General features: G+C 41.9%; 1 protein-coding gene across 3 annotated transcripts in view; it reads right to left on the bottom strand.

Moving 5' to 3' along the window:
• The window catches only part of LOC146045775 (phospholipase A and acyltransferase 3-like), a 34,959-nt gene extending 21,637 nt beyond the window's left edge, over positions 1 to 13,322 (bottom strand). The window contains exons 1-3 of one of the 3 annotated variants that reach the window (XM_083164825.1): positions 13,193 to 13,322; positions 12,789 to 12,870; positions 9,349 to 9,448 (exon numbers count right to left, since the gene is read on the bottom strand). In XM_083164825.1, the coding sequence (XP_083020951.1) occupies positions 9,349 to 9,448; positions 12,789 to 12,803 (115 nt within the window). In that variant the 5' untranslated portion in view covers positions 12,804 to 12,870; positions 13,193 to 13,322. Of the gene's footprint in view, positions 1 to 9,348; positions 9,449 to 12,788; positions 13,056 to 13,192 lie in introns of those variants that run through there. The other 2 variants (XM_083164824.1, XM_083164823.1) reach the window with 2 other exon arrangements.
• Between the last annotated feature and the right edge of the window lie 11,872 nt (positions 13,323 to 25,194).

Here is a 25,194-nt window from a genome sequence, read left to right as displayed (position 1 = left end):
GAATTGTGGTATCAGCACAGATATATACAGGTGGATTGCTACTAAACATCCACCACTAGCCGTTGGCAGCACCCCTGCTAATTGATTAAATGTATCACATTTATTTGAAACAAATAAACACAATTGTTTCAAAGGGAACAAAACCCTATTCGCAAGTCAGTGACTGTTAAAAGCATCATGTACTGATAGGCAGCGTTCCTGTTGACTGCCTAAATATATTAAAATCAACAGTACCTAAGCACAATTTATTTACTGTCGTTCCAAATGTATATTAAAAACCTTATTTATAAATGAATGATTGTCAAAACACTGTATGCTGACACAGACCTCACTGCATGTCGACACGGTTCAGCAACAATAAAAACTCTTTATGATAAAAAGAGCTAGAAATGTACCTCTTTCCTCTATAAAAGCTATTATAGCCTAAACAAGAGGTTGTGGAGGAATTCTGATATATGCCGCAATCAATGCAGGCCGACTGATGTGTTGACTTTTCTGCACTACAGGATATTAATATAAAAACATCTCATGACATACAAGTCCATTTATTCAACACTAAGGCTACCTTACTTTAAGGGCAATTCTAGCCTGTACAATAGAGGTTTGAATAGCCCAAGGTACATTCTGAATCAGTCGACACCTATGTTGACCGGTATCTATGTTGACTTCTCATAAATATTTGTTATTTATCTGACAACACTCATAAGCTTATTTGGAAACAACAGAACCTATCACGATAGACAGATTCTTAACATAGAGGCTCCCTCATAACTAAGGCAATTCCAGCCTACATAATAGAGGTTAGAGCAACCCTATGTGACATTAGAATTTTCTGATACCCATGCTGACACATGAGAAAGGTTACAAATACTGATCGGCAACGGTGTCTCATGTGATATAGTGATAGTCTACCGTATATATTAATTTTTGAAATTGGCTGTGGACACCAGCCTAATTGTGCATATTCATATTGATCACTGCACTGGTGCTAGTATGTGCGCATTTGTGTGAAGGGTCCTGGAGCTACATTGACACCACTACACTAGTTGTAATAATCACTAATAATAAAGGTGTCAGCATATTATACCTGTGGGGTTACCAATATTTACCTCTAGTCAAAAACGGATGTGGAGTCAGAGAGCCGCCGCTTTTTAAACACATCCATATACACTTTGTCTTGTTTGTGTGTTTTTATATTTCGCCTTTAAAAATATTAATAAAAGTTATATTTTAATCGTTAAGTTTATCTAGGTGCACCACAACAGGACACACTTTTCTCTTGCTATTTGTCCATATTTCTTTGTGTCCAGTGGTAGCACACCCCTTGTGAAAAATACATATCTGTGTATATATTAGTACAATAGGGGTACACCCATTTTTCTCAACACGTTTGAGGGTCCTGTGCGAATAGCAAACACACTCTCGTTTTGCTCTATTGTATGTGAATTCCTTTTCACGTTCTTGGCTATTCAGCACGGACAAGTCATCATAAATTTACTAATATATTCAGACAACTTGGTAAATCCATTCATTATCAGCCCGACTGATCCCCTATCTGAGGTGTTTTTCCCCAGGTCAAATCATGCTTAACCCAGAAATATCAATGAATGTTACGCCCCAGTTCAGCTTGAGCAATGAAATGGATCTCAGGCAAGCCAACCTGAGAAAATGCAGAGAGACCATGTTAGAAAAAGACCTGTCCCAATTCAATACATCACAAGAAGATTGGATGAATGACCTATTACAACTCAAAATGATCTTGGTAAAACAAACCAAGACATTTTGGAATAAAATGACTTTTGAAAGTTATATCAAACAAAAAGTCACACCAAGGGGTCTAAGACCCAGGGTCTTTCCCTCGTTTGAATTGGCAACACCGGCACTGAAAAGCGAATGGGAAAGAGCTTTAACCAATTGCTCTTTCGAGCTTATCAATATTTTGGTCAGACATGATGAAACCATCCTCAACCAATACACGGCAGACATTTCGATGCTCAGCAATAAACTAAAACAATTTGAAAGCTTGGACAAATTTCAAAAGACCTACATGAAATTTAAGAGTGAGATAGATAGCCTGGAGAAGGAGATCATCAGTAGAAAAAAGGGCAAAATGCAGAGAGACATTAACGATTTTATGAATGACCGGGTATACAGATGGAACCCCTACAATAAAAAACGAATCCCATCCAATAATCCGGGCAATTACAGCAGCTCAGAATTGGAATCATCAGGGAGTCAGGACAGGATCACCCCACCCCTGGCACCTCACAAAGGAATTTTTTAGGCGCAAGCCCTGGCCATATCAGAGAAACCCTAGGAAGAGACATGGCAGGACAAGGAGGGGGCAGAAGAAAAAAACGAGAAGTGAGAGATTGGAGGGAGGACCACAGAGAACGGCGGAGGTACCGCAACTAGAAAACCCAGAAAATTCACTTAAAATCATAAACCTCTCTGATCATATACTCACACACTCACAGATTACCGTTTTACAGAAGGGTTTATCCTTCTCCCCCTCAGAATCCTTTGATAGATTCAACTATGAAAAGGATGTGCATCTTTTTGCACGTAAATTACTTCTCAAAAAGTTTTTTAGCAAAAAGGATAGAGAAGGGGAGACAGAAATGATGGGAGCATCTCCAGAAACATCTAACCCAACTCACTCAGGGTCTCTATTTGATCTGTGGTATACTGAAGAAGAGAGGTCAGCGGTACTAGCATTAGAGGAACTCCAACATGAGAACAATGATGAGACCCCTAACCATGAGACATCTAGTGGACCAGATACACATATCCCCCAACTCAAGAGAAAATCCACGTTCTATCCAGATTTCTCTATTTGCCCAGTGGTCAAAACCTTTGTTGATGTAGTGAGCAGGGACCTGGACAAACTACAGAGAGACAAAGGTCCACGCCATCTTTCCAGTAATCTTAGCCGAGATGAGCAAAAGGCTATACGTGAAATCAAGAACTGGAATGATGTCATTATCAAACCCTCTGATAAAGGGGGGAACGTGGTCCTTTGGTCCAGGGAACTGTACATTCAAGAGTTGGAGAGACAATTGGGAGATGCTACTTGCTATAAGAGGTTAACATTTAACCCCACTGACGATTTCCTCAAGTCTTACTCCCACATGCTAGATACAGCGTATAAAAATGGGGTCCTCACCAAAAATCAGCATGAATTTCTAACTGTGAAAAGCGTCCGCATCCCAACCATGTATCTACTCCCTAAGGTTCATAAACATGAACAGATACCACCGGGCAGGCCGATAGTCTCTGGTATAGGGGGGTTGACGGAAAAGGCTAGCGAATTTGTCGATTTCCATCTGCGACAACATGTAGTCACCCTACCCTCCTATGTCAGAGACACCATGGATGTCCTTAAAAAATTACAGGATGTGGTTCTCGATGACAACTCTTGGCTGATCACGTGTGACGTGGAAAGCCTCTACACGAGCATACCTCATCAACAAGGCATCCACGCAGCACGGTATTTCCTGAGTGTGGACCGAGAAAATGATTTACACGATATCATTATTCAATTGCTGCGATTCGTCCTTGAACGAAATTATTTTGTGTGTAATGAGGCCTTCTACCTCCAGGTACGGGGGACCGCTATGGGGAGCACATGTGCTCCGACATACGCTAACCTGTACCTGGGGTGGTGGGAACGGGAGGTGGTATTCCACGAACACAATGAACTGTATACGAACCACATACTTCTGTGGTTACGATATATAGACGACCTCTTGATCATCTGGGAGGGAGATGCGGACCTCTTTGTAGCCTTCATTAATATCCTCAACACCAACCGATTCAATCTCCGTCTCACCTACGAAATGAGTCAGGAAGGGGTCAATTACCTGGACCTGCGGCTAAATATAGAAAAGGATGGAACCATCTCCTCGGACATGTTTAGAAAAAAGACGGCTACCAACTCATTATTACACTCTGGAAGCGCCCACTTCCCCCCGGTTATTAAGGGGTTGCCAAAGGGAGAGTTCTTGCGCACCAAACGCAACTGCTCACAGGAGAATACATTCCTCAAAAGAGCAGACGAACTCAGTGGCCGTCTCAAAGAGAGAGGCTATAGCAATCGAGCCATCAAAGCAGCCTATAATGACACCAAAAAAGTTAAAAGAGAATCTCTACTCATCCCTGCTAACAAAACCATTAAAGAAGACCAAAAGGTCAGATTCATAGGAACGTACTGCCAAGAATGGCGTGACGTCCAAGGGATACTCAACCAACATCTCGATATCTTGAAGACCGATCCCGACCTATGCCCCATTTTGGGTAATAAAATCGATATCAGCTGGAGGAGGAGTAGAAATTTACGGGACATATTAGTCCACAGCCATCTAGACAAGGTCAAAGGGCATGACAAAACAAGAAAAGGCTCACGAAAGTGTGGCACCTGCAAGGCCTGTATGTATATGGTCACCAGAGACTCATACCAAGACAAATTCCAACACACATGGGTAATCAGGGATAGCATCACCTGCGACACGGCAGGTGTTGTGTATCATCTGCAATGCCCATGTAACAGAATATACATAGGCAAGACAATCAGGCCTCTTAAGAAGCGCATACTGGAGCATGTCAACAGTATTAAAAATGCTCAGAAAGATAAGAGAGCTATGAAAACACTCACTCCAGTGGCTCGAAAGCTGAAAGCCCATGGACTATTGAAGGTCAATCTGGGGATCAGGAGAGGCGATCTAGACAGAGAATTGTTGAGACAGGAAACCAGACTCATTTTTTTACTTGATGCCATGTTTCCACATGGTTTAAATGAGGAAAATAAATACACAGCCTACCTCTAAAAATGCTGACATTATAACAGTAATTCACTACCAGAGTTGCAATACATTCAGATTCATATTAAAAATATTTAAAATATTTTCCAAAACACTCTGCTTGCTGACCTTCTTTGATCAGACACATGTCTTTCTAGTGTAGTTATGAGGAGAATTAATGTCTTATTTTGACTTAAGAACTGCTGAAATTATGAGATAGACCTTCTGTCGACAAATCGACATCAACTTAACCATATTGATCTACCCCCTAAACCTACATACCCACTAATGTACAGATCTATTACTAACCGATTATTGTTATAAGTAAGAAAATTGCTGACACAATTTCTGTCGACATAATACTAAATGTTTCCACTACATCATTTCTCTTATTATATTATAATTTACTAGCATATTTTTACACATTGAGAATGTATACACCACTTATAATCATTGGGTCACAAATCCCTTGCCTTGGTTTTGCACAGTTTTATTTCACGTTTTGTTTGGTTTTCACCCTAACACCATTTGTTTGTTTCACTGCCTCTTCTCTACCACAACAATACGCATGTTATGTCAATAATTTTATTTCACCTACTCTTTCCATCCTTAATCTGATAACGTCAGATAGACTCTATTACACCTATTATCTAATCTTGCATTTTTTCATGCATTTCACACATCTCTCTGAGAGATACACGCCCTCTCACCATATTTCACTTTCATCATATGTATACAATTTTTTATGACATATTGATACTGTTTCCAGGAACAGTGCGCCGTGTCACTCTACAATGTGACACAACGTGTTCACATATCTCTAACTATTACAACCATTATAACTCCTTTATGAATTTATATTAATTCAGGTGTACATGTATTTCATTTTTATTATTACAGACCCTATAAGTAAGATACCCGTATCATCATAGATACAAAATATATATTTTTATTAGGGGTTTGCGTAGCAGTTTTGGTCAATATCTTCTTTCCTTTTATGACAGTTTGTACCGGTCAGCGGCATGTGTGTGTATTCATTTAATTATTTATTATTAAGACCAACAAATACAGATTATTCTCCTTTTCGTTTTCTCTGTCTCGTGGTATACTGTATCGTCTCACGACTATTATAGGGAACAAATACAATCTTCCTATACGCATGTATCAAGACACATGTCACCTTCTCATTTCTTACTCCTCATTCAGTCTTTCCAGGGACAGTTAAATTTGTATTGTTGACATGTATATTAGTAACTTTTCCATATCCAAATATCCTGTGTTCCAGAAGCTGACAACCGCTGTAAGCGGGGACCTTAGAATATGTGTAAAATATACACATAGAGTTTACTATGATTCAATACTTGTCAATTAGAGCTAGACTTTGGAATTCACGCCCATTTAGTCTGAACTATCCGGTTATTGGTCACCGCACCATAACAATTTCAACGCGCATCATGATTCAAACAAGCCTGCTGAACTACCATACGCCGCTCCGGAGATGGAGCGACGAGATGATTGGACATCCTCCAGCCATTGAACGCTGAGACAGTTACGCCCACCAACTAACAGGGTATTTAAACACCTCAGGAAGGCCTGTCGGGTTGGCCTTGAAAAAGCTGAATGCGAAGCGTACGCCGGCTAGCGGTGACGCTCCCTGACTCGCATCTGACTAGGATGTAATTTTGATTTATGTTTTAACCCACAGGAACCCCTTCATTACTGTGCACACCGCTCTATCACCGTACAGTGGGCACCACTGGTGATAATCCGTGACCATTTATTGGCTATTAGCCAAGGGCATACTTTAAGAAATCTGCTGCCTATTAGGGATTGACCTTAAAACATCTTAGGCAATCTTATAAGGCATTATTGCTGTACCCTATCTTTATTCATTATACTATCACAGAAGGGCACGCTGTAACTTATCTATCATTTACAGCGATCTATGCCCCCACCCTCTATTGAATTGTGGTATCAGCACAGATATATACAGGTGGATTGCTACTAAACATCCACCACTAGCCGTTGGCAGCACCCCTGCTAATTGATTAAATGTATCACATTTATTTGAAACAAATAAACACAATTGTTTCAAAGGGAACAAAACCCTATTCGCAAGTCAGTGACTGTTAAAAGCATCATGTACTGATAGGCAGCGTTCCTGTTGACTGCCTAAATATATTAAAATCAACAGTACCTAAGCACAATTTATTTACTGTCGTTCCAAATGTATATTAAAAACCTTATTTATAAATGAATGATTGTCAAAACCACTGTATGCTGACACAGACCTCACTGCATGTCGACACGGTTCAGCAACAATAAAAACTCTTTATGATAAAAAGAGCTAGAAATGTACCTCTTTCCTCTATAAAAGCTATTATAGCCTAAACAAGAGGTTGTGGAGGAATTCTGATATATGCCGCAATCAATGCAGGCCGACTGATGTGTTGACTTTTCTGCACTACAGGATATTAATATAAAAACATCTCATGACATACAAGTCCATTTATTCAACACTAAGGCTACCTTACTTTAAGGGCAATTCTAGCCTGTACAATAGAGGTTTGAATAACCCAAGGTACATTCTGAATCAGTCGACACCTATGTTGACCGGTATCTATGTTGACTTCTCATAAATATTTGTTATTTATCTGACAACACTCATAAGCTTATTTGGAAACAACAGAACCTATCACGATAGACAGATTCTTAACATAGAGGCTCCCTCATAACTAAGGCAATTCCAGCCTACATAATAGAGGTTAGAGCAACCCTATGTGACATTAGAATTTTCTGATACCCATGCTGACACATGAGAAAGGTTACAAATACTGATCGGCAACGGTGTCTCATGTGATATAGTGATAGTCTACCGTATATATTAATTTTTGAAATTGGCTGTGGACACCAGCCTAATTGTGCATATTCATATTGATCACTGCACTGGTGCTAGTATGTGCGCATTTGTGTGAAGGGTCCTGGAGCTACATTGACACCACTACACTAGATGTAATAATCACTAATAATAAAGGTGTCAGCATATTATACCTGTGGGGTTACCAATATTTACCTCTAGTCAAAAACGGATGTGGAGTCAGAGAGCCGCCGCTTTTTAAACACATCCATATACACTTTGTCTTGTTTGTGTGTTTTTATATTTCACCTTTAAAAATATTAATAAAAGTTATATTTTAATCGTTAAGTTTATCTAGGTGCACCACAACAGTACACACTTTTCTCTTGCTATTTGTCCATTACAAAAGTGGGGGAACTTAGGCAGGGCATTACAAAAGTGCGGGAACTTAGGCAGGGCATTAAAGAAGTGGGGGAACTTAGGCAGGACATTACAGAAGTGCAGGAACTTAGGCAGGACATTATAAAAGTGGGGGAACTTAGGCAGGGCATTACAGAAGTGCAGGAACTTAGGCAGGACATTTCAGAAGTGCGGGAACTTAGGCAGGACATTACAGAAGTGCGGGAACTTAGGCAGGACATTTCAGAAGTGCGGGAACTTAGGCAGGACATTTCAGAAGTGCGGGAACTTAGGCAGGACATTACAGAAGTGCGGGAACTTAGGCAGGACATTACAGAAGTGCGGGAACTTAGGCAGGACATTACAGAAGTGCGGGAACTTAGGCAGGAACATTACAGAAGTGCGGGAACTTAGGCAGGAACATTACAGAAGTGCGGGAACTTAGGCAGGACATTACAGAAGTGCGGGAACTTAGGCAGGACATTACAGAAGTGCGGGAACTTAAGCAGAACATTAAAGAAGTGCAGGAACTTAGGCTGGGCATTATAAAAGGGAGAAAGGAAATTAGTGACATGGCGAGCGCATGTCTATTTCTAATTCTAAAGAAGAACTTTCTGTGCTCAGCCTATGCTTTCCCACTCCGACTGGTCTCTCTTCAAATTATGCGGAGATCTGAAAAGATCTAAATACAGAAATGAGTATATAGTGTGAATGCTCAGTACGCAAATGCAGATTTAATGGGGAAAAAAACCCTCAAAACAAAACAGAAATATGCATTTCCGCATGCTGTTATAATTCATTTTAGCACCCTGCATCTTTCCAGTTCCTGCCTGGGGCATCGCTCTCTGCTGTGGGGCTTCTAGCAAATGACTGGTCTGCATATCACTGCTTAAATACAGACCTCACTGTGCTAGAAGTTTCACAGCAGAGAGCGACACCCCAGACAGGGAAGAGGAACTGCACAGGTTTTGAAAGATTCAGGGTGCTAGAATGAACACTATGCCGTATGTATCAACAACGTAATTCCGTAATAATGTGATCAAAACAAGACACAAAGGGGTAGATTTATCAAGCTCAGTGAAGTGAAAAAGTGTCTGGTTTTTGTCACCGGCCAATCAGCTCCTACCTTTCATTTTTCAAACCAAGCCTGTACCTTCATAGTTAGGAGCTGATTGGCCAGTGCTAAAAAACAGACACTTTATCACTTCACTGAGCTTGATAAATCTACCCCAAAGTCTGAATGCTGTAATACAATTATACATTTTACTCTTACATTATCATCTGATACTCTACCTGTGAGATGCACAACATAGCCATCGCCCACATATATACCCCAATGCTGGTAAATTGGGCGGATGAATTCAATCAGGTCTCCAGGTTGAGGAGGTGGACCCTAAAAGAGATTGGTGCTTTAATAAGACAATGTATTAAGCCTGAATGAGCAGAACCCAAGTAGTGGTAATACTACTTCTGTGATAGGACCCTGCCCCATATGCTCCATGCAGCTTTAAGGCTGGGAACACATTGATCAATAGGTTGTCCTGCATATCACCCATGTCGCCCAGCGTGTATATGTGAAATGCACATTCCCGCAGTCACTTGGGACAAGGCAAGGTTTTATGTGCTGCACATTAAACCTAATGCAGAAAGCGGGACAGTTGGGAGGTATGCCATGCATGTTAATGGAGGACGGAACAGTGGGCCTGATTCAGACCTGTTCGCTATACGCACAGCCTATCGAACAGGTAGATGCAGAGTATATACTTTTATGCTGGACGGAGATGGCCAAAAGGGGGCAGGCGCTGTGATGTCACCCGCCTGCCCCGAGCAGGCATTGTCACGCCTGCCGGGGAAAGCCCAGAGTTTTTATGGGGAACCCAATAAAACACTGGGCTTTCCCCTGCTTCCGCCCTCCTTAAGCGTACGGCTCAGTGAGTGTGAAACTCACCGAAGCTGTTCACTCCAATGCACAAACCCAGAATAACGGGTCTGAATCGCCCCTAGTGTTATTCCGTCCTTCACTAACATTGCCCCAATGTGTACAATCAATCTGTGCTGATGGAGATTCAAGGGTAGATGTATGAAGCAGTGATACGGGAGGAGAAGTGATAAAGTGCAGGGTACTTTATCACTGGCCAATCAGCTTCTGACTGTTAAGTTACAGGCTGGGTTTAAATAGGAGCTGATTGGCCGGTGATAAATTACCAGGCACTGTATCACTTCTCCTCCCTTATCACTGCTTCATAAATCTACCCCTTATTCAGATGTCGTCACAAATCTCAGTCACTCCAGCTTAATTGTTATCCTCCAACTTACCCCTAAGAACAGATGCTTTGATATCGCCACTGTGGTATTTGGTTTGCTTGGTGACATTTATTCTCTACACCAGTGGTTCCAAAACTTTTTTCTCTCCCGTACCCCTTGATTAGGCTTTTCATTGAGGAGTACCCCTCCTCTTAATTTAAAATATAGACAGTACTTATGAGTGGCGTGGAAGTGAGCGGTATGCGTATCCTTATGCATGTCCTTATATTAAGGAGTAGCGGACAGGAATCGTGCCCTTCCGTGTCTGGCCGCTGGTTGTGTATTGTCTCCAGGGTTCCCACTTACACCTGTAGTGCAGGGCAGGTGATCGATGATGTCTGAGGGCAGCATGGGAAGCTCCCATTGGATTGCTGGTCAGGCAAAAGCACAATGAGACGCTGATGACGCTGAAGACAGAACCATAAGTGACACAACATGGTTCTTTTCCATAGCAATGGGTCTTCTTCTGCCATCAAAATACTTTTTCATCTTCCACCATTGCCAATATTATTTTCAAGTACCCCCAACTGGTCTGCAGAGTACCCCCAGGGGTACTAGTACCCCAGGTTGGGAACCACTGCTCTACACCCTGCACCTTTTTATTTTGCATTTCCACTATATCCCTACCTAGGAAGGCTTCTGTGCGGTGCTGTTCTAAATCTAGCTACTCACTATGTCATTTCATTTATTTTTGCTCAAACAGGCAATCATCATGATTTTGCGGCCATTGGAAGTTTTGGCAGGATATGTATTACGCTTGTGCGGATCTGTGTATGTGACGTTGCAGTGGCCTCTAAGCCGCTGTATAAATAAATCCATTGTTCTGGGCCTACTGTACACACGAGGCAATTGCAGGGCATCTAGTGAGATTGCTTAGAAAATGCCCCTGCACCACTCTGTGTGTAGGGGCAATAGCGATGCGCCGCCCCATGCATCACTATCGCCCAGCGATAAATATCCAGCATGCTGGATACATTTTGTTAGATCGCTGGTGAACACTGGCCCTGACAGTGTCGCCCCGTGTGTAGGCCCCTTTACCTACTTTCCCAGATTATATGGGAAACTCCCAAATACGGGAGGTTATTCTGGTTGACATGCAAAGCTGCGAAATTCGCAGCTTTGTATGTCAATAAAACTCTGCCTGCCGTCCACACTACTGGCCGCCCCCCTCACATGCCGGTGGACAAAATCATTCGATGGTGGCCGACCATCGAATGATTTTGCAAGCGCTTGCAGACCTGAGGCCCCTCTGTGGTGTCTAAGTTTGTGGGCACCCTCTATGGGAATCGGACGGGCAACTGACATCCACTGACGTCAGCTGCCCGCACCTGCATCACGGATGCATCAGCATGGGAACGCCCATCGTTTTCATGGCAAAGCGCAAGAAATGCTGGACGTTCCCATTAGCGTGTCCCTTCGCCGTCGCCCCCACCCTGCTAGGTGCGAGCGGGACAGCTAACAAGCAGTCTGACACACCTGCTCGCACCAAGCAGCTGCACATGTGCATAACTGTATATGCGCAGTCGCTCACCATCGCAATCCTGCGAGATGGGGACTGGGACTTTGCCATTCTGCTTTTCAGTGCTACTTGTGTGCACAAAATGAGACATGGAGCGTGACCTTGTAGCAAGCAGACATGCGCATAGATCACAGCTCTCCTACCACTTTGTTTGGCACATACCCGTGGCATCCATTCATCGCTGTTATCATATTAGAGACCTCTGCAGCCCTATCCCATGGTACAATGGCCCTTTAGGAGCATGGTCAGCAGCTAGAGCCACTGGCCATGCCCCCAGCCCCTCTGTCTCCAGGAACAGCATCTATTCAACACTGCTCTGCTCAGCATAGCAGCAACAGGCAGGGGAACTTTAAACTGCCCCACCCCCCCTCCCCCTACTGCGGGACACTGCTAGCACCAGGTGAGACGGTCCCAAAAAAACAGGACTAGCCTGTGAAAATCAGAACAGTTGGAATGTATTTTATTGGTTAAATAAAGCTAATTTCAAACAGAACCATATTGTAATGTATACAATAAAATTCAATTAAATGGGTTTTTAATTAGAGCAGCAAGTAGACCCCATCAGTCATTATGTTAGCGAGGGAGCTAATGAGACCTCTGTCCTCTGTTGGATTCAGTTATCACTAGTAGCTGGGAAAGCCATAGAAGGTGCCAGGACATACAGTACAGTATTATCAATCAAATGCAAAATATATAAAGTGGCTTCTTTTTGTCTTTGTATAAAGTGCAGATCTGATTTCTATGTAAATACACAGTATAGTTGTTCCCTGCTCTATAACATATAAAAGTGCTGTCTTTTAGGCTCACTTTAAGGATTTAAGAGGTTAAATCAGTTCAAAGCCCGTCGCTGTTGTCAACAGTCAATTCAGCGGCTCTGATTTTGTCACTTAACTTATTGTATAATACTTACTGACACCAAGGGCATGTTCCGTGTGTCTCTGGCCTCTTAATATGACGTTTGCTGTTTTGATTCTATGACTCCGTCTAACCAGCTGGATGGGATTATAAATAAAGATGATGTCACAGATCACGTACACAGACGCCTACAGGGAGAAACAGATTAAAAATGACAGCACTGAACACAAGGAGAAAATAGACTGAAACAGAGCACTGGACAGGGATAGAGCAGAATGGAGGACAAGCTGGCAGATACAGGCAGTGAGGGAGGAGATCAGAGTCTGGAACATTTCTGACATTCCACCAGCCTGTAACAAGTGTATTGCTGTACCGAGGCGGATATTTGGTGTTTATTAAGAGTGCTCAACAGTTTATGAGATAAAAAGAAGCAGTAGTCCGACAACTGCACAAATATACCTTCCTCAGTCAGTGCCAAAGCAAGGGTGGTGGTGCCTTGTTGTGTCCTTGCTGCTCAGCATCACAGAGAGTAGGGTAAACAGATAGGGCCTGTTAGCAGGCACATGACACCACTTTGTGTACCCACAATGCACAGCAAACACCATCTCTGCATATTTATTTTGAAAAAGCAAATCTTTATATTCTGTATCCTAACCCACATAATGCAGCTTTTTGTGAGAGAATGGAATCATCAGTGTCATTTTCCTGCCTTGGTGGTAAAGCACAACGGTCCCTATGGCTAAGGTTTCTCGTGGCCACTTATATGGAACCACGTGTAAATCACAATACATGAACAAGCCCTGACCTGTATCAGTGTCTTTTCTTCCACAAGCAGATCTTGCTAACTGCTTTGGGTTCAGATACATTTGGATGTAAAGGTGGCCATACATCAGAAAGATATTGTACCCAATCATACAATCTCAATCGATTGTAAGATGGATTGTATGCAGATTGTGTGCACATCTTGTGTACACAATCATACAATCAATCATAAGATGGATTGTATGACTGATTGTATGATCGATTGTATGCAGATTGTGTGCACATCTTGTGTACAAAATCATGCAGCAGATGGATTGTATGACTGATTGTATGATGGATTGTGAGTAGATTGTGTGTCCAAAAACCACCAAGGACTGCCAGGGATTTCAAGGGAAATTGTACACAATCGTGAGCGCAATCGATCTTAAGATTGATCTTTCTGATGTATGGCCAGCTTAAGTCATTTTATGACAGGACTGGCAGGTTTAGCCATTTGAGGCTGTTGAGGCACATACATGTGCTGCACCTGCTGATACTTGTGATCACTTATCACTATGCGATTACAGCATCAGTTCTCATTATTTTTCTCACATGCTTTACGGCAGTGGTAGCCAACCCTAGCCCTCGAGAGCTACCAACAGTTCACATTTTCCAGACAACCTAGCTGCTGCACAGCTGCACTCATTAATCACTGACACATTTTAAAAGATCCACAGATGGAGCTAATTAGCTCACTTGTGATTCTGTGAGGAGACCTGCAAAACATGCACTGTTGGTAGCTCTCAAGGACTAGGGTTGGCTACCCCAGCTTTACGGCATATGGTCAAGTCGACAGCAGGCTTGCCTACACTCCCAGATTGGCCGGGAGCATCCCGAAAATCGGGTCAGCCTTGGTGAAATGTAAAAGTAGGCAAGTATGGTCGACAGTCAATAGGTCGACCACTATTTTTTGACACGTGATAACTGTCGACATACCTTAGCTCGACATGGTCAAAAGGTCGACACATACAATAGGTCAAGAAGAAAACGGTGGCCATGAATTTTTTCAGAACAGGTGTCTTTTCCCACTTAACTATCCATGTAAACATAGAGAGGGAACATATTAGTGTACCCGAAGCAAGCCATGAAAGGAGACACATATACAGTATGTGTCCATGATGATGTATGTCGACATAGAGACCTATAAAATGTGAAAAACTCATGTCGTCCTTTTACATGTCTACCTTTCGACTCTGTTGACCTAAGCCATGTCAACCTTTTTAATGTGTCGGCTTATGGCCACCTTAATTGGGTCAACCCTATGACCCATACCCTTGCTATACCCCCACCCTGCATACATACAAACATACACATTCACATACCGTAAGAGAGAAGACAGATTCAGCACCGCTGGGTACACACCTAAAGGGTTATCTGCCCAAACTGTCTGGTAGGAACACAAAACTGGTCATGTACAGAATGTGAGCAAATGGCAATCAAACATTTTTGAAAAATACTAGAAAGGAGACAAAAACTATTTTTGGGATACATTTGTTAAATTAAATAGATTTAACCTATTTGTCTGAATGAACAGTCCCTATTTTCTAGTGTTTGTGAGCAAATGGTTGAATACCATTTGTTTTTATACATTGGCATATCTTTGCTTCCACGAGACAGATAAATCTTTATGTGTGTGCCCACACATAAGATGCTGTTAACATATTTAAAAGAAATAAACTGCATGACCCATTACAGGAGGAACAAAATGCTGTGTTCCTGTTCTTCCCTATTACTTTGTTTGCTATCACCTGTGGTGAAACCATACTTGCCGACCTGACCCTCCCTCCCCATGAGGGAGAAAATGTTCTGTTCCTGGATGTCCCTGGTAATGTATGATTGCCATCACCTGTGGGGACCTAGGTAATTGTTACGCAAGGCATTTCACCACAGGTGATGGCAATCATACATTACCAGGGAAGTCCAGGAACAGAGCATTTTCTCCCTGAAGGAGAGGTCCATGTAGGCAAGTATGGGTAAAACGCCTTTCTTATCAATTAATTAGTTCATCACAGGTGATGGCAATCGCAAAATAAGGTGGAAGTCCGGCAGCTCGGGAACTACACAACCCAACATGACTTGCCATAGTCGCCCAGGAGATGCAATCCTTTCAGACATATGCAACCTCCTGCACATGCAGGGAAAGGAGCTCCAAAAGGAGCACCTTCTCTGGCTCTACTTCGCTAGGGAATTAGCATTGACCCCTGCTGACCCCATTGCCCCGCCGGGCAGTAGCCCATAGGCTAGAATGGGCTACCACCATCTCAGAATGGCAGTAGCCCCAGGACCCACTGCGTTGCTGCCCGATGTTGATACACCAAGCTGCATCGCATCCCCCATAGAAACCTAAGTTGGATGTGGCTGGGGCAGTGCCAGATTTAGGTCCACATGCACCTTGAGCTGAAAATCACAAAGGGTCTAACCCAGGCATGACCAAACTATGGTACTCCAGCTGTTGTGAAACTACACATCCCAGCATGCCTTGCCATAGTTTAGCATTCCCCAATAGCAAAACTGTGGCAAAGCATGATAGGACTTGTAGTCTGACAATAGCTAGGGGGGCCATAGTTTGGACAGGGGGCCAGACGGGATCCCGACAGTCATTTATCCGACAGACGGGTTCCTGACGCCCACCGGCTATTCATCCTCGTGGGGGTCCGTTGGGACGAGCATAGCGAGCCACCACTCCCGCAGCGTGGCGAGTGCAGCGAGTCTGCAAGGGGTTTTGTTGCACTCACCATGCTGTCTGAGTCCGGCCAGTTTGGATCCCGACATCGGGCTAATGACTGTCGGGACCCTATACCACACCCAATTTGGACATGCCTGGTCTAACCCCAATACTGTCTAAAGAAGGCATTCCCAACCACGGTCCTCAAGGCACACCAACAGTGCAGGTTTTAGTGATATCCAGGCTTGAGCACAGGTGACTTAATTAGTACCTGAGTGATTCTGATTAAACCATTTGTGGATATCACTAAAACCTGCACTGTTGGTGTGCCTTGAGGACCGTGGTTGGGAATGCCTGGTCTAAAGTAATACTGCACACCAAAAACATCACACACACACAAACACACACATATATATATATATATATATGCAGATACAAGAAATACCAAAAACTGCGCCCTAAAAAAGGAAAGCTGCACCTCTGATTGTCCCCTGTTAGTCAGGACAAAGACAAATGGTAGAGATGAAAGAAAGTACAGAGTTCGCTTCTAAATGAACATACAATTTAAAATAACTGTATTTAATAAAACAGTGCCTCAAAGGCTACACGACATACACGATAAAATAGTCAGTGTACAGAGTATTGATTTCACAGAACATTTTGGTCTTTCCCATGAAGTTGCTGGCCCAACGCGTTTCGTCAACGAGGTGACTTCATCAGGGGCATTGGAAATATTGAGTTAAGAACAACAAATTTGCACTTCTTTGAAGGGAGAATCTCATACAGATTGGGATGGCGGGAACTGTGTTCCCAGAAAGTACATATTACAAATATAGATATATCACTGGAAATCAAAACTTTAGAACAAGACCAAAGATTGCCCGGAAAACGTAGTCCTTTTAGAGTTTGATGAGGGTATTAACAACCCTAAGACCGGTGTCCCGTCAATAATAGGATTAGGAAACCGGATGTGTACTCACAGAGATCCAAGCACTACATTCCAGGGATAGTTAGTATTTACGGCTAACTCCCCAAAATGGGTGTTTTTAGGGAATCGTTGCAAATATTATATGTTAAATGAGCCCCTCAGTGTTCCTGATACTGCAGTGCTATATTTCATATATCACAAGCTCACACTCTGCTCTATATACCGCTGTGCAGTGCTAGATACCAGGACCTTGCACTTTGCTGTATAAATTGTATTGCTATATTCTTCAGATGAACAGAAGTAGTACAACATGAGGACATACAGTATGCTGCTGCCTCATGGAGGTGCAGGGGAGGAGGCACATAGTGGACACAACATGGGGCACATTGCTGTCTTATGTTCCTCTGGTCCCCCAAAGGCTGCAGCCAAACAATATGTTAGCCCTGCCTGTATTCTCCATGAGAAAAGTAAAGGACATTTGTTATAGTATTAGCTGATTGATTCTGCCATCACTCACACATCAAATAAAATAAACACAAAAAGGCCTTGTTTTATCTCAGAAATATCAAATTAATGGGAAATGTTATCACATTATGTAAATGTTGGAAGGCTTATATTTCCTATATCTGCATAAATGTCAACATTTACTGTATTTGATGTGAGGGATGCAATGAAAATACAATTAAAGTGATAGAGAGTCTTTGTAGAATAACAACACTTAAGGCCCATACACACTGGGCAATTTTGAGCTGAAAGCTGATCAAACGAGCAGGGGGAAAGTGTGTATGGTTTAAAGAAAAAAGAAAAGAAAATTGCACGGTGGATGCACACCAAAAGAGATGATTTATGTAGTCATTTAAAACTTAACTTTTATTTGTTGATTATTCTTAAAATATTAAGAGGGGAGCCGGATATCCGTGTTCTTGTATACGGAACTACGGGTCCGGGTCCACTCCGCTTATATGTGAAATTGATAAAGAGTTAAAATTGGACATACAAATCACACATACATATAAAGTGAGGTGCTTACGCACTTTTGAAGTAAGAAAGTGTGTGGTTAAAGATTAAAAGGTGTTCGCCAGACTTGTTACTGTGTTCTAGTTATTGCTGTACGGGTGATTAGGACACTGGAATTCAAATATAGGACCGTTCAGTGTTCTTAGGGTATTGGTATCGATTATATCTATATCTTGTCCCTTTTGTGTGTCTCTCTTTTTCACACTTGTATCACGGTGGTGTGGTTTGGTGTCTTGACTATATCAATTCTTTGACACCTTTCTATTATCTGACCTTGAGTAGAGGGCGGGCAATCGGGTATAGTTATATTGGTAGTGTGACGTATTAATATCCTTTTACCGGGGTCCACTGCTGTCTAGTAGTCAGGGAATTATTGTGAATTATTGTCTTGTGTTTAATACACAATGTTACATACCCCTGGTCACCCTAGTTCTTAGAAATGTGACTCTCCCGGGTTGTGCTACCCTATAGACAGTTGGTAGCTGTTTAATTACAGGTTATATCCTGCTTTAAATACGCTGTCCTCCACCACTCTCTCTATATAGATCTTAATTCAAGGTCACCGTATATCATTAATATTCTCTTTTTTCCTGCACGGAGTTTGGTGTTTAAAGTTTTGCTGTCCTATCCAATCCCTTAATGGGTATTGGTTCCAGTTGGGGGATTTAATACAATTTTTGGGGGATTAATGGTCCATTTTCAGTATTCCACTGCCATCTAGTGGCTTTAATTGGGAAATACCGGGATCAATTCCCCTATATTGTGGGTAGCTGCCACCTTAGTTAAATATAGATACTGAATTGCTAATAAATATTATTAAAGGGGTTATATTCCCGTATTATCTTAGACAAACTTCAGTACTTGAGTGGTTTACCCAATATGTGCATTTATTTTTTCATGCAAGTTGGGTCTCACTCTGGTTGTTAGTTACATTGGGCTTATATCGCCCTATTATAACTGGTGGTTATGCTTCAGTGTTTAGATGTATTTGAGCTCAGCTTGTGCACTCAATTGTCAGTGCAGACTGAGTCTCACTTATGGCTGAGCCAGCTCCCACAATCCCCTCCGTTTTGCCCTAGTGTCACACACTGTACAGCATTATAACATTCATTTCTTTGTAAATTCACATGATTAGATACACAGTAACAGAGGTCACAAGTTCACACGTGTTTCACATTCAAGCTTCCTCAGAACTGCAAGCAGATTGCCTACATTGTGTCCCCTTTATTCATTTAAGGCTGGCCAATCGCGGGTCTTTTGCCTGTCACCTGGTCTCAGATGACCTATTGGGATGCGCTACGTTTGCCCTTACTATTGAGGCTGCTTCCGCCTCTTCTCCCTGCGTGTCTGGGTCACGTGACCAGCGTCATCGCGTCATCGCGGTCACGTGACTCATCCAGCCAATCACGGCTGGTTGTGGACGTTTTTGCGGAGGTCTGGGGCTGTTTAGGTTTACCCCGGAATCTGTGTATTGTAGTCAGGTCGTTTATATTCTTGTTTAAACGTGCTTTTGCCTTTCACTTACACTTGCGGTGGGCGGTGAAACAGTACAACGCACCCTTGCCAACACTGTGTGTTCCTGTGGGCTTATGCAGAGCTAAACCAGGTAAGGAACCAGAATGATTTATTGTTGTATATGCACATTCATGTGTTGCCCCTCCCTCTGTGTATTTTCATTCACTACCCGGCTGATTATCCCGGAACCTGTATAAATGATACTAATATCATATTATTCCTTATTTATGATGCTGTTATTTATCACTTGGGTTTGTAGTGAGGGGTGAAGTGGTATATCGCACTTTCTTTGTCATTGTGCGCTGGGTTGGACCAGTACAAAGCTGGGTTTAGTATGAGATTGATATATTGTATTTTGTTCATCCACATTGTGGTGTTCTCCTGCCTCTGTATGTTATCATTGCCTACATAGGAATTGAGATGTGTCGCCCTGCAATCTGAATTGCAGGTGGTTGATATTCCTGCTTAGTTGTATATCCATCTGAGGTCATAAGTTTGGGCATTTTTCATATATAATTGCTCCACTCATATCTAAAATTATTCTTTATAGTCTAGTATGAGTTTAGTTAGTGATATTATTTATATCTCATATTTCTATGCTCTTATTCTTTTTGGGACTAATCTCTTCATTTTTATTGATTGTTCTTTTCAATCCTGGGTATTTAAAATTGGCTAATAGTGTCCAATTGTAGAGAAGGTAGTGAGAAAATCCTTATGATAATATAGATTGCTTAATAGCATCAGTGGTATTCTTCATATATCCTTTTGAGATGGTTAGGTGCTTTTTTACTGAAAAATATGCAAACGTGAGGGAATAGAAGAAGGTGATTTGTTGGGCTGGTTATAGGTGGGCATGGGATGGGTATAAGGGAAAGAGTTAGTGGGGCAGGTAGGGTGAATTAGGTGAATAGGGAAGAGGATAAATGGGGAGGTTGTGGTGTAAGTAGTGAAGGTGATAAATTATTAGGATGAGGGTTAAGTCCTCAATGATAATAAAAGTGTAAGACTCGTAAGGTATCTTGTGGTTGATTTATAGGGGTGACATTCCTTGCTAGGTATTCATCAAAAAAATGAAGAGAGATAGGGAATTTTGGGGCAGTTTTTATTTTGCCCTGGGATATTGGGTCAGAGTTAATCCTGAAATATTATTGATCCTATGGGGTCTGTGGGGGGCTGGTGTCTAGGTATCCAAGTATCCAATATATTAATATTTTTGTGTTAATATTTTTCTTTGTAGGGCTTTGATCGTTTGGTCCACCTCTTTGCATCCTGGATTCGCCACCCACTCATGATCGTAAGGTAAGTTTTATATTTGTTGGTATTGCTTATGATTTTATGTATTTTCTAGTTTCAGATTTCTCCTCCATTTCTGGGTTTTCTGGAATATTCATGGGGGGTGGGTTGTTCTTGCACAGGGGGGAGCTACAAATATGATGTGTAGCTGTTGTTCTCATTCAACCCATTTGGGGTGAGGCAGTCCATTAAGTAAATCATTCTGGTTTCTGTTTTAAGAAGTTCTTGGTCCAGGTCGCCTCCTCGAATCCCCAATTTTATATGTATCATTCCAAAGACTTCTAGATCTTTGGGGTTGCTCTTATGGAATTGGAGGAAGTGTTTGGCTACTGGTGATAACGTCTTGAAATTTCTTTGATCTTTGATCGAATTTCTGATAGACCCTATGTGCTCTAATACACGAACTTTTAGTGCTCTACTAGTTTTTCCCACATAGGCTTTGCCACATGGGCAGCGGAGGTGATAAACCACTCCTATGCTTGTGCACGTTATGTGATCAGATATTGTCCATTGTTTCCCAAATCTGTCCGTATACCTTTTGGTGTCTTTCATGTGTTGGCATGCTTTGCATTTGCCACAACTGTAAGAACCTTGTCTCTTAGGTTTAATGTTGGGTTCTGCGAGGTGGCTGCGTACTAAGTGATCTTTGATATTCTTTGATCTCCGCCAGCTCATTTGTACTTGATGCGGTAGGATGTCTTTCAGGTCTTTGTCCGTCTGAAGGATCGGCCAGTGTCTTTGTAGAATGTTACGGATTTCTGGTCCTTTTTCATTATAGGTTCCAATAAATCTTATTGGTTCCTCTTTCTCTTCACGTTTCTTTGGGAGGAGTAGTGACTCTCTTTGAATGTTATCAACAGCTCTAATTGATTTTCTAATGAGTCTGTTGCTGTATCCTCTCTCTGAGAATCTGCTAGCGAGTTCTGTTTGTCTGTGTCGGAATGTTTCGGGGTCTGAACAGTTCCTTTTTAGGCGTATCAGTTCCCCTTTTGGCACAGCTTTTATAGTGCTCGGCAGGTGTGAGCTGCTTGCGTGTAGGATACTATTCGTTGATGTTTCCTTACGATATATATCCGTCTGGAGGTTTCCTTCACCATCTATTATGATGGTTAGGTCCAGGAAGTTAATTCTCTCCTGGCTCGCCTCGTATGTCAGCTTCAAGTTCATGTTATTGCAGTTCAGCTTGAGGATAAATTGGTCTAGATCTTGTTTAGTTCCCTCCCAAAGCATCAGTATGTCGTCTATGTATCTTAGAAATATCAGGATATTGTTGGTATACTCCTCGTACTGTTCCTGAAAGACGACTTCTCTCTCCCACCATCCCAGGTAGAGGTTAGCATATGTGGGGGCACATGCCGTCCCCATTGCTGTACCTCTAACCTGGAGATAGTGGGAGCCATCACATGTGAAGAAGTTTTTAGTTAAGATGAACCTAAGGGATTCAATCAAAAAGTTGTTGAATTCCTCATTCTGGTTCATTTCCAGAAAATATTTGGTTGCTGCGATACCTCTTTCGTGACTGATGCTGGTGTATAAGCTCTCTACGTCGCACGTTACCAGCCACGTGCCCTCTGTGACTGTTAGATTTTCCAGTTTCTTCAGGACATCCATTGTGTCTCTGAGATATGAGGGCAGTGCTGTAACGTGCTGGCGTAGGAACTGGTCTACAAAGACACTTAGCTTTTCAGTCAAACCTCCCATGCCCGACAGGATTGGTCTTCCAGGGGGTTTCGTGTTGTTCTTGTGAACCTTTGGTAAATGGTATAATGTCGGAGTCTTGGGTCTTTCTACTTTTAGAAAGTTATAATCACTTTTACTTATCACCTTTTTGTCGAATGCCCTCTGTATCATATTGGAGTATTCGGCTGTGTATTTAGCACTGGGGTTAAATGTCATTTTCTTGTAGCACTCTGTATCCATCAATTGGCGTTTCAATTCCTCCAAATATTGGTTCCGTGGCCACAGAACCACATTCCCCCCCTTATCGGAGGGCTTGATAATCGTGTCCTCCCATTTGGACATTTCTTTAAGTGCTTCCCTTTCTTTCTCGTTTATGTTATCTTCTGTTCTTGATTTAGACTGTAGTAACAGATCCAGATCTTTTGCAACGAGATTTTGGAAGATTTGCACCTGGGGACAGATTTTGGGGTCTGGAAAAAATGTTGACCTCTTTTTGATCTTGGTACGGTCATGTGGTTCTGGGGGGAGGTGTAATATGTTTTGTTCTCCTGTGTCTAATTCTTCCAATATCTGGAGTGCCATTTCCTCATCTTCTTCCAATGTTTCTGTGTGCAATCGTAAGGATAATCTTGTTGTGATAGTGTTAGGCTCCTCTGGGTTTACTGCCCTACGTAGTGCTTCTTCTTCATCTCTTTGCTGTTTTTGAGTGGCGAAGAACTTTTTTAACAAGATTTTTCTAGTGAACAGATTTAGGTCTTTTTCAGTTTCGAATCTTTGGAAGGGTTGGGTGGGGGAGAATGATAATCCCTTTTTCAGGATTGATTCTTGTTCTTTATTTAGAATTTTGTTGGTCAAATTTATAATCTTCAGGGAGTCTGACGGTATATTTACAGATGTTATTCCCTGAATCTCCTCCTCTGTTTCGGTTCTTCCCTCCAATCTGGGGATTCTCTCTTCCTCCTTCCTCTTCTTGCCCCTCCTGATCTTTCTCCTTGTTCTCTGGTGCCTGTCCGGCCATTCCCTAAAAAATATTTCCTTTGGTATTTTTCATTAGGTATTTCACCTTCTGATGATTCAACTTCCGATGTTGAATAATTCGAGAAGTTATCATTATTGGCGGTTGGTTGCCTTAGGGGTCTGGTGTTCCATCTAAATATTCTATTTGATGCGAAATCTGTCCTGTCGCGTTGGAACTTTCTTTTTTTGCGTTCAATGATATCCTTTTCGTACTCCTCAATCTCCTTCTTGTACTTGTCGTACCTTGTTTGGAATTCTCCCAAACTTTCAACACTTTTAAGTTTATCTCCCAGTTTCGTAATTTCTTGGGACAATTCGGAGAGTAGTATCTCATCATGTTTTATAAGGACCTTTATTAATTCTCTTGAACATTGCAGCAGGATTGTCTCCCAGTTCTTTTTGAGTTCCTCGTTCGCCAGTTCGTAGGCTGGGAATAGCCTTGGTCTTAAACCCCTTGGTATCAAGTTATGTTTTAGGTAATTTTCAAAAGTTGTCCTGTTCCATAACGTTTTGCTCTGTTTCATCAGAGATTTTTTCAGGGAGAATAGGTCATCCGACCAACTTGTAGTAGTGAGATCCATTTTGTCAAAATTGTCAGTGAATACTGAATCTATGTCATTTTTCAACTTATCTCTTCTAGTTTCTAGATCTCTGGCTAGATTGAATTGAGACATTTTGTAGGCAATCTGTTTGTTGTGTCTTGAAGTATTTTCAGATTTGTTGTATTTTATTCTTACTGTTTTAGCTGGTGCCGGATCCCTCGAGAAAACTGTACTTACAGTGTTATATTCAGCTTTTTGAAGGAAAAGGGGAAGGGGTTGTGGGGGGTCCGCACACAGATTAATTATACCCTTATTTTATTTGTATAGGGTTTTATTTGTTTGGAAGAAGAAAACCGCCGTATTATTCAAAATATTTAGGCGGGGGTGCTATCCGGGCAATAAGGTTTGAAGACTGGTTTAAAGAAAAAAGAAAAGAAAATTGCACGGTGGATGCACACCAAAAGAGATGATTTATGTAGTCATTTAAAACTTAACTTTTATTTGTTGATTATTCTTAAAATATTAAGAGGGGAGCCGGATATCCGTGTTCTTATATACGGAACTACGGGTCCGGGTCCGGGTCCACTCCGCTTATATGTGAAATTGATAAAGAGTTAAAATTGGACATACAAATCACACATACATATAAAGTGAGGTGCTTACGCACTTTTGAAGTAAGAAAGTGTGTGGTTAAAGATTAAAAGGTGTTCGCCAGACTTGTTACTGTGTTCTAGTTATTGCTGTACGGGTGATTAGGACACTGGAATTCAAATATAGGACCGTTCAGTGTTCTTAGGGTATTGGTATCGATTATATCTATATCTTGTCCCTTTTGTGTGTCTCTCTTTTTCACACTTGTATCACGGTGGTGTGGTTTGGTGTCTTGACTATATCAATTCTTTGACACCTTTCTATTATCTGACCTTGAGTAGAGGGCGGGCAATCGGGTATAGTTATATTGGTAGTGTGACGTATTAATATCCTTTTACCGGGGTCCACTGCT

The sequence above is a fragment of the Crinia signifera genome, chromosome 11, assembly GCF_055691185.1.
Source record: "Crinia signifera chromosome 11, ASM5569118v1, whole genome shotgun sequence".
Lineage (NCBI taxonomy): Eukaryota > Metazoa > Chordata > Amphibia > Anura > Myobatrachidae > Crinia > Crinia signifera.
The sequence above is the reverse complement of the archived record's forward strand: the minus strand, read 5'-3'. Positions and strand labels throughout refer to the sequence as shown.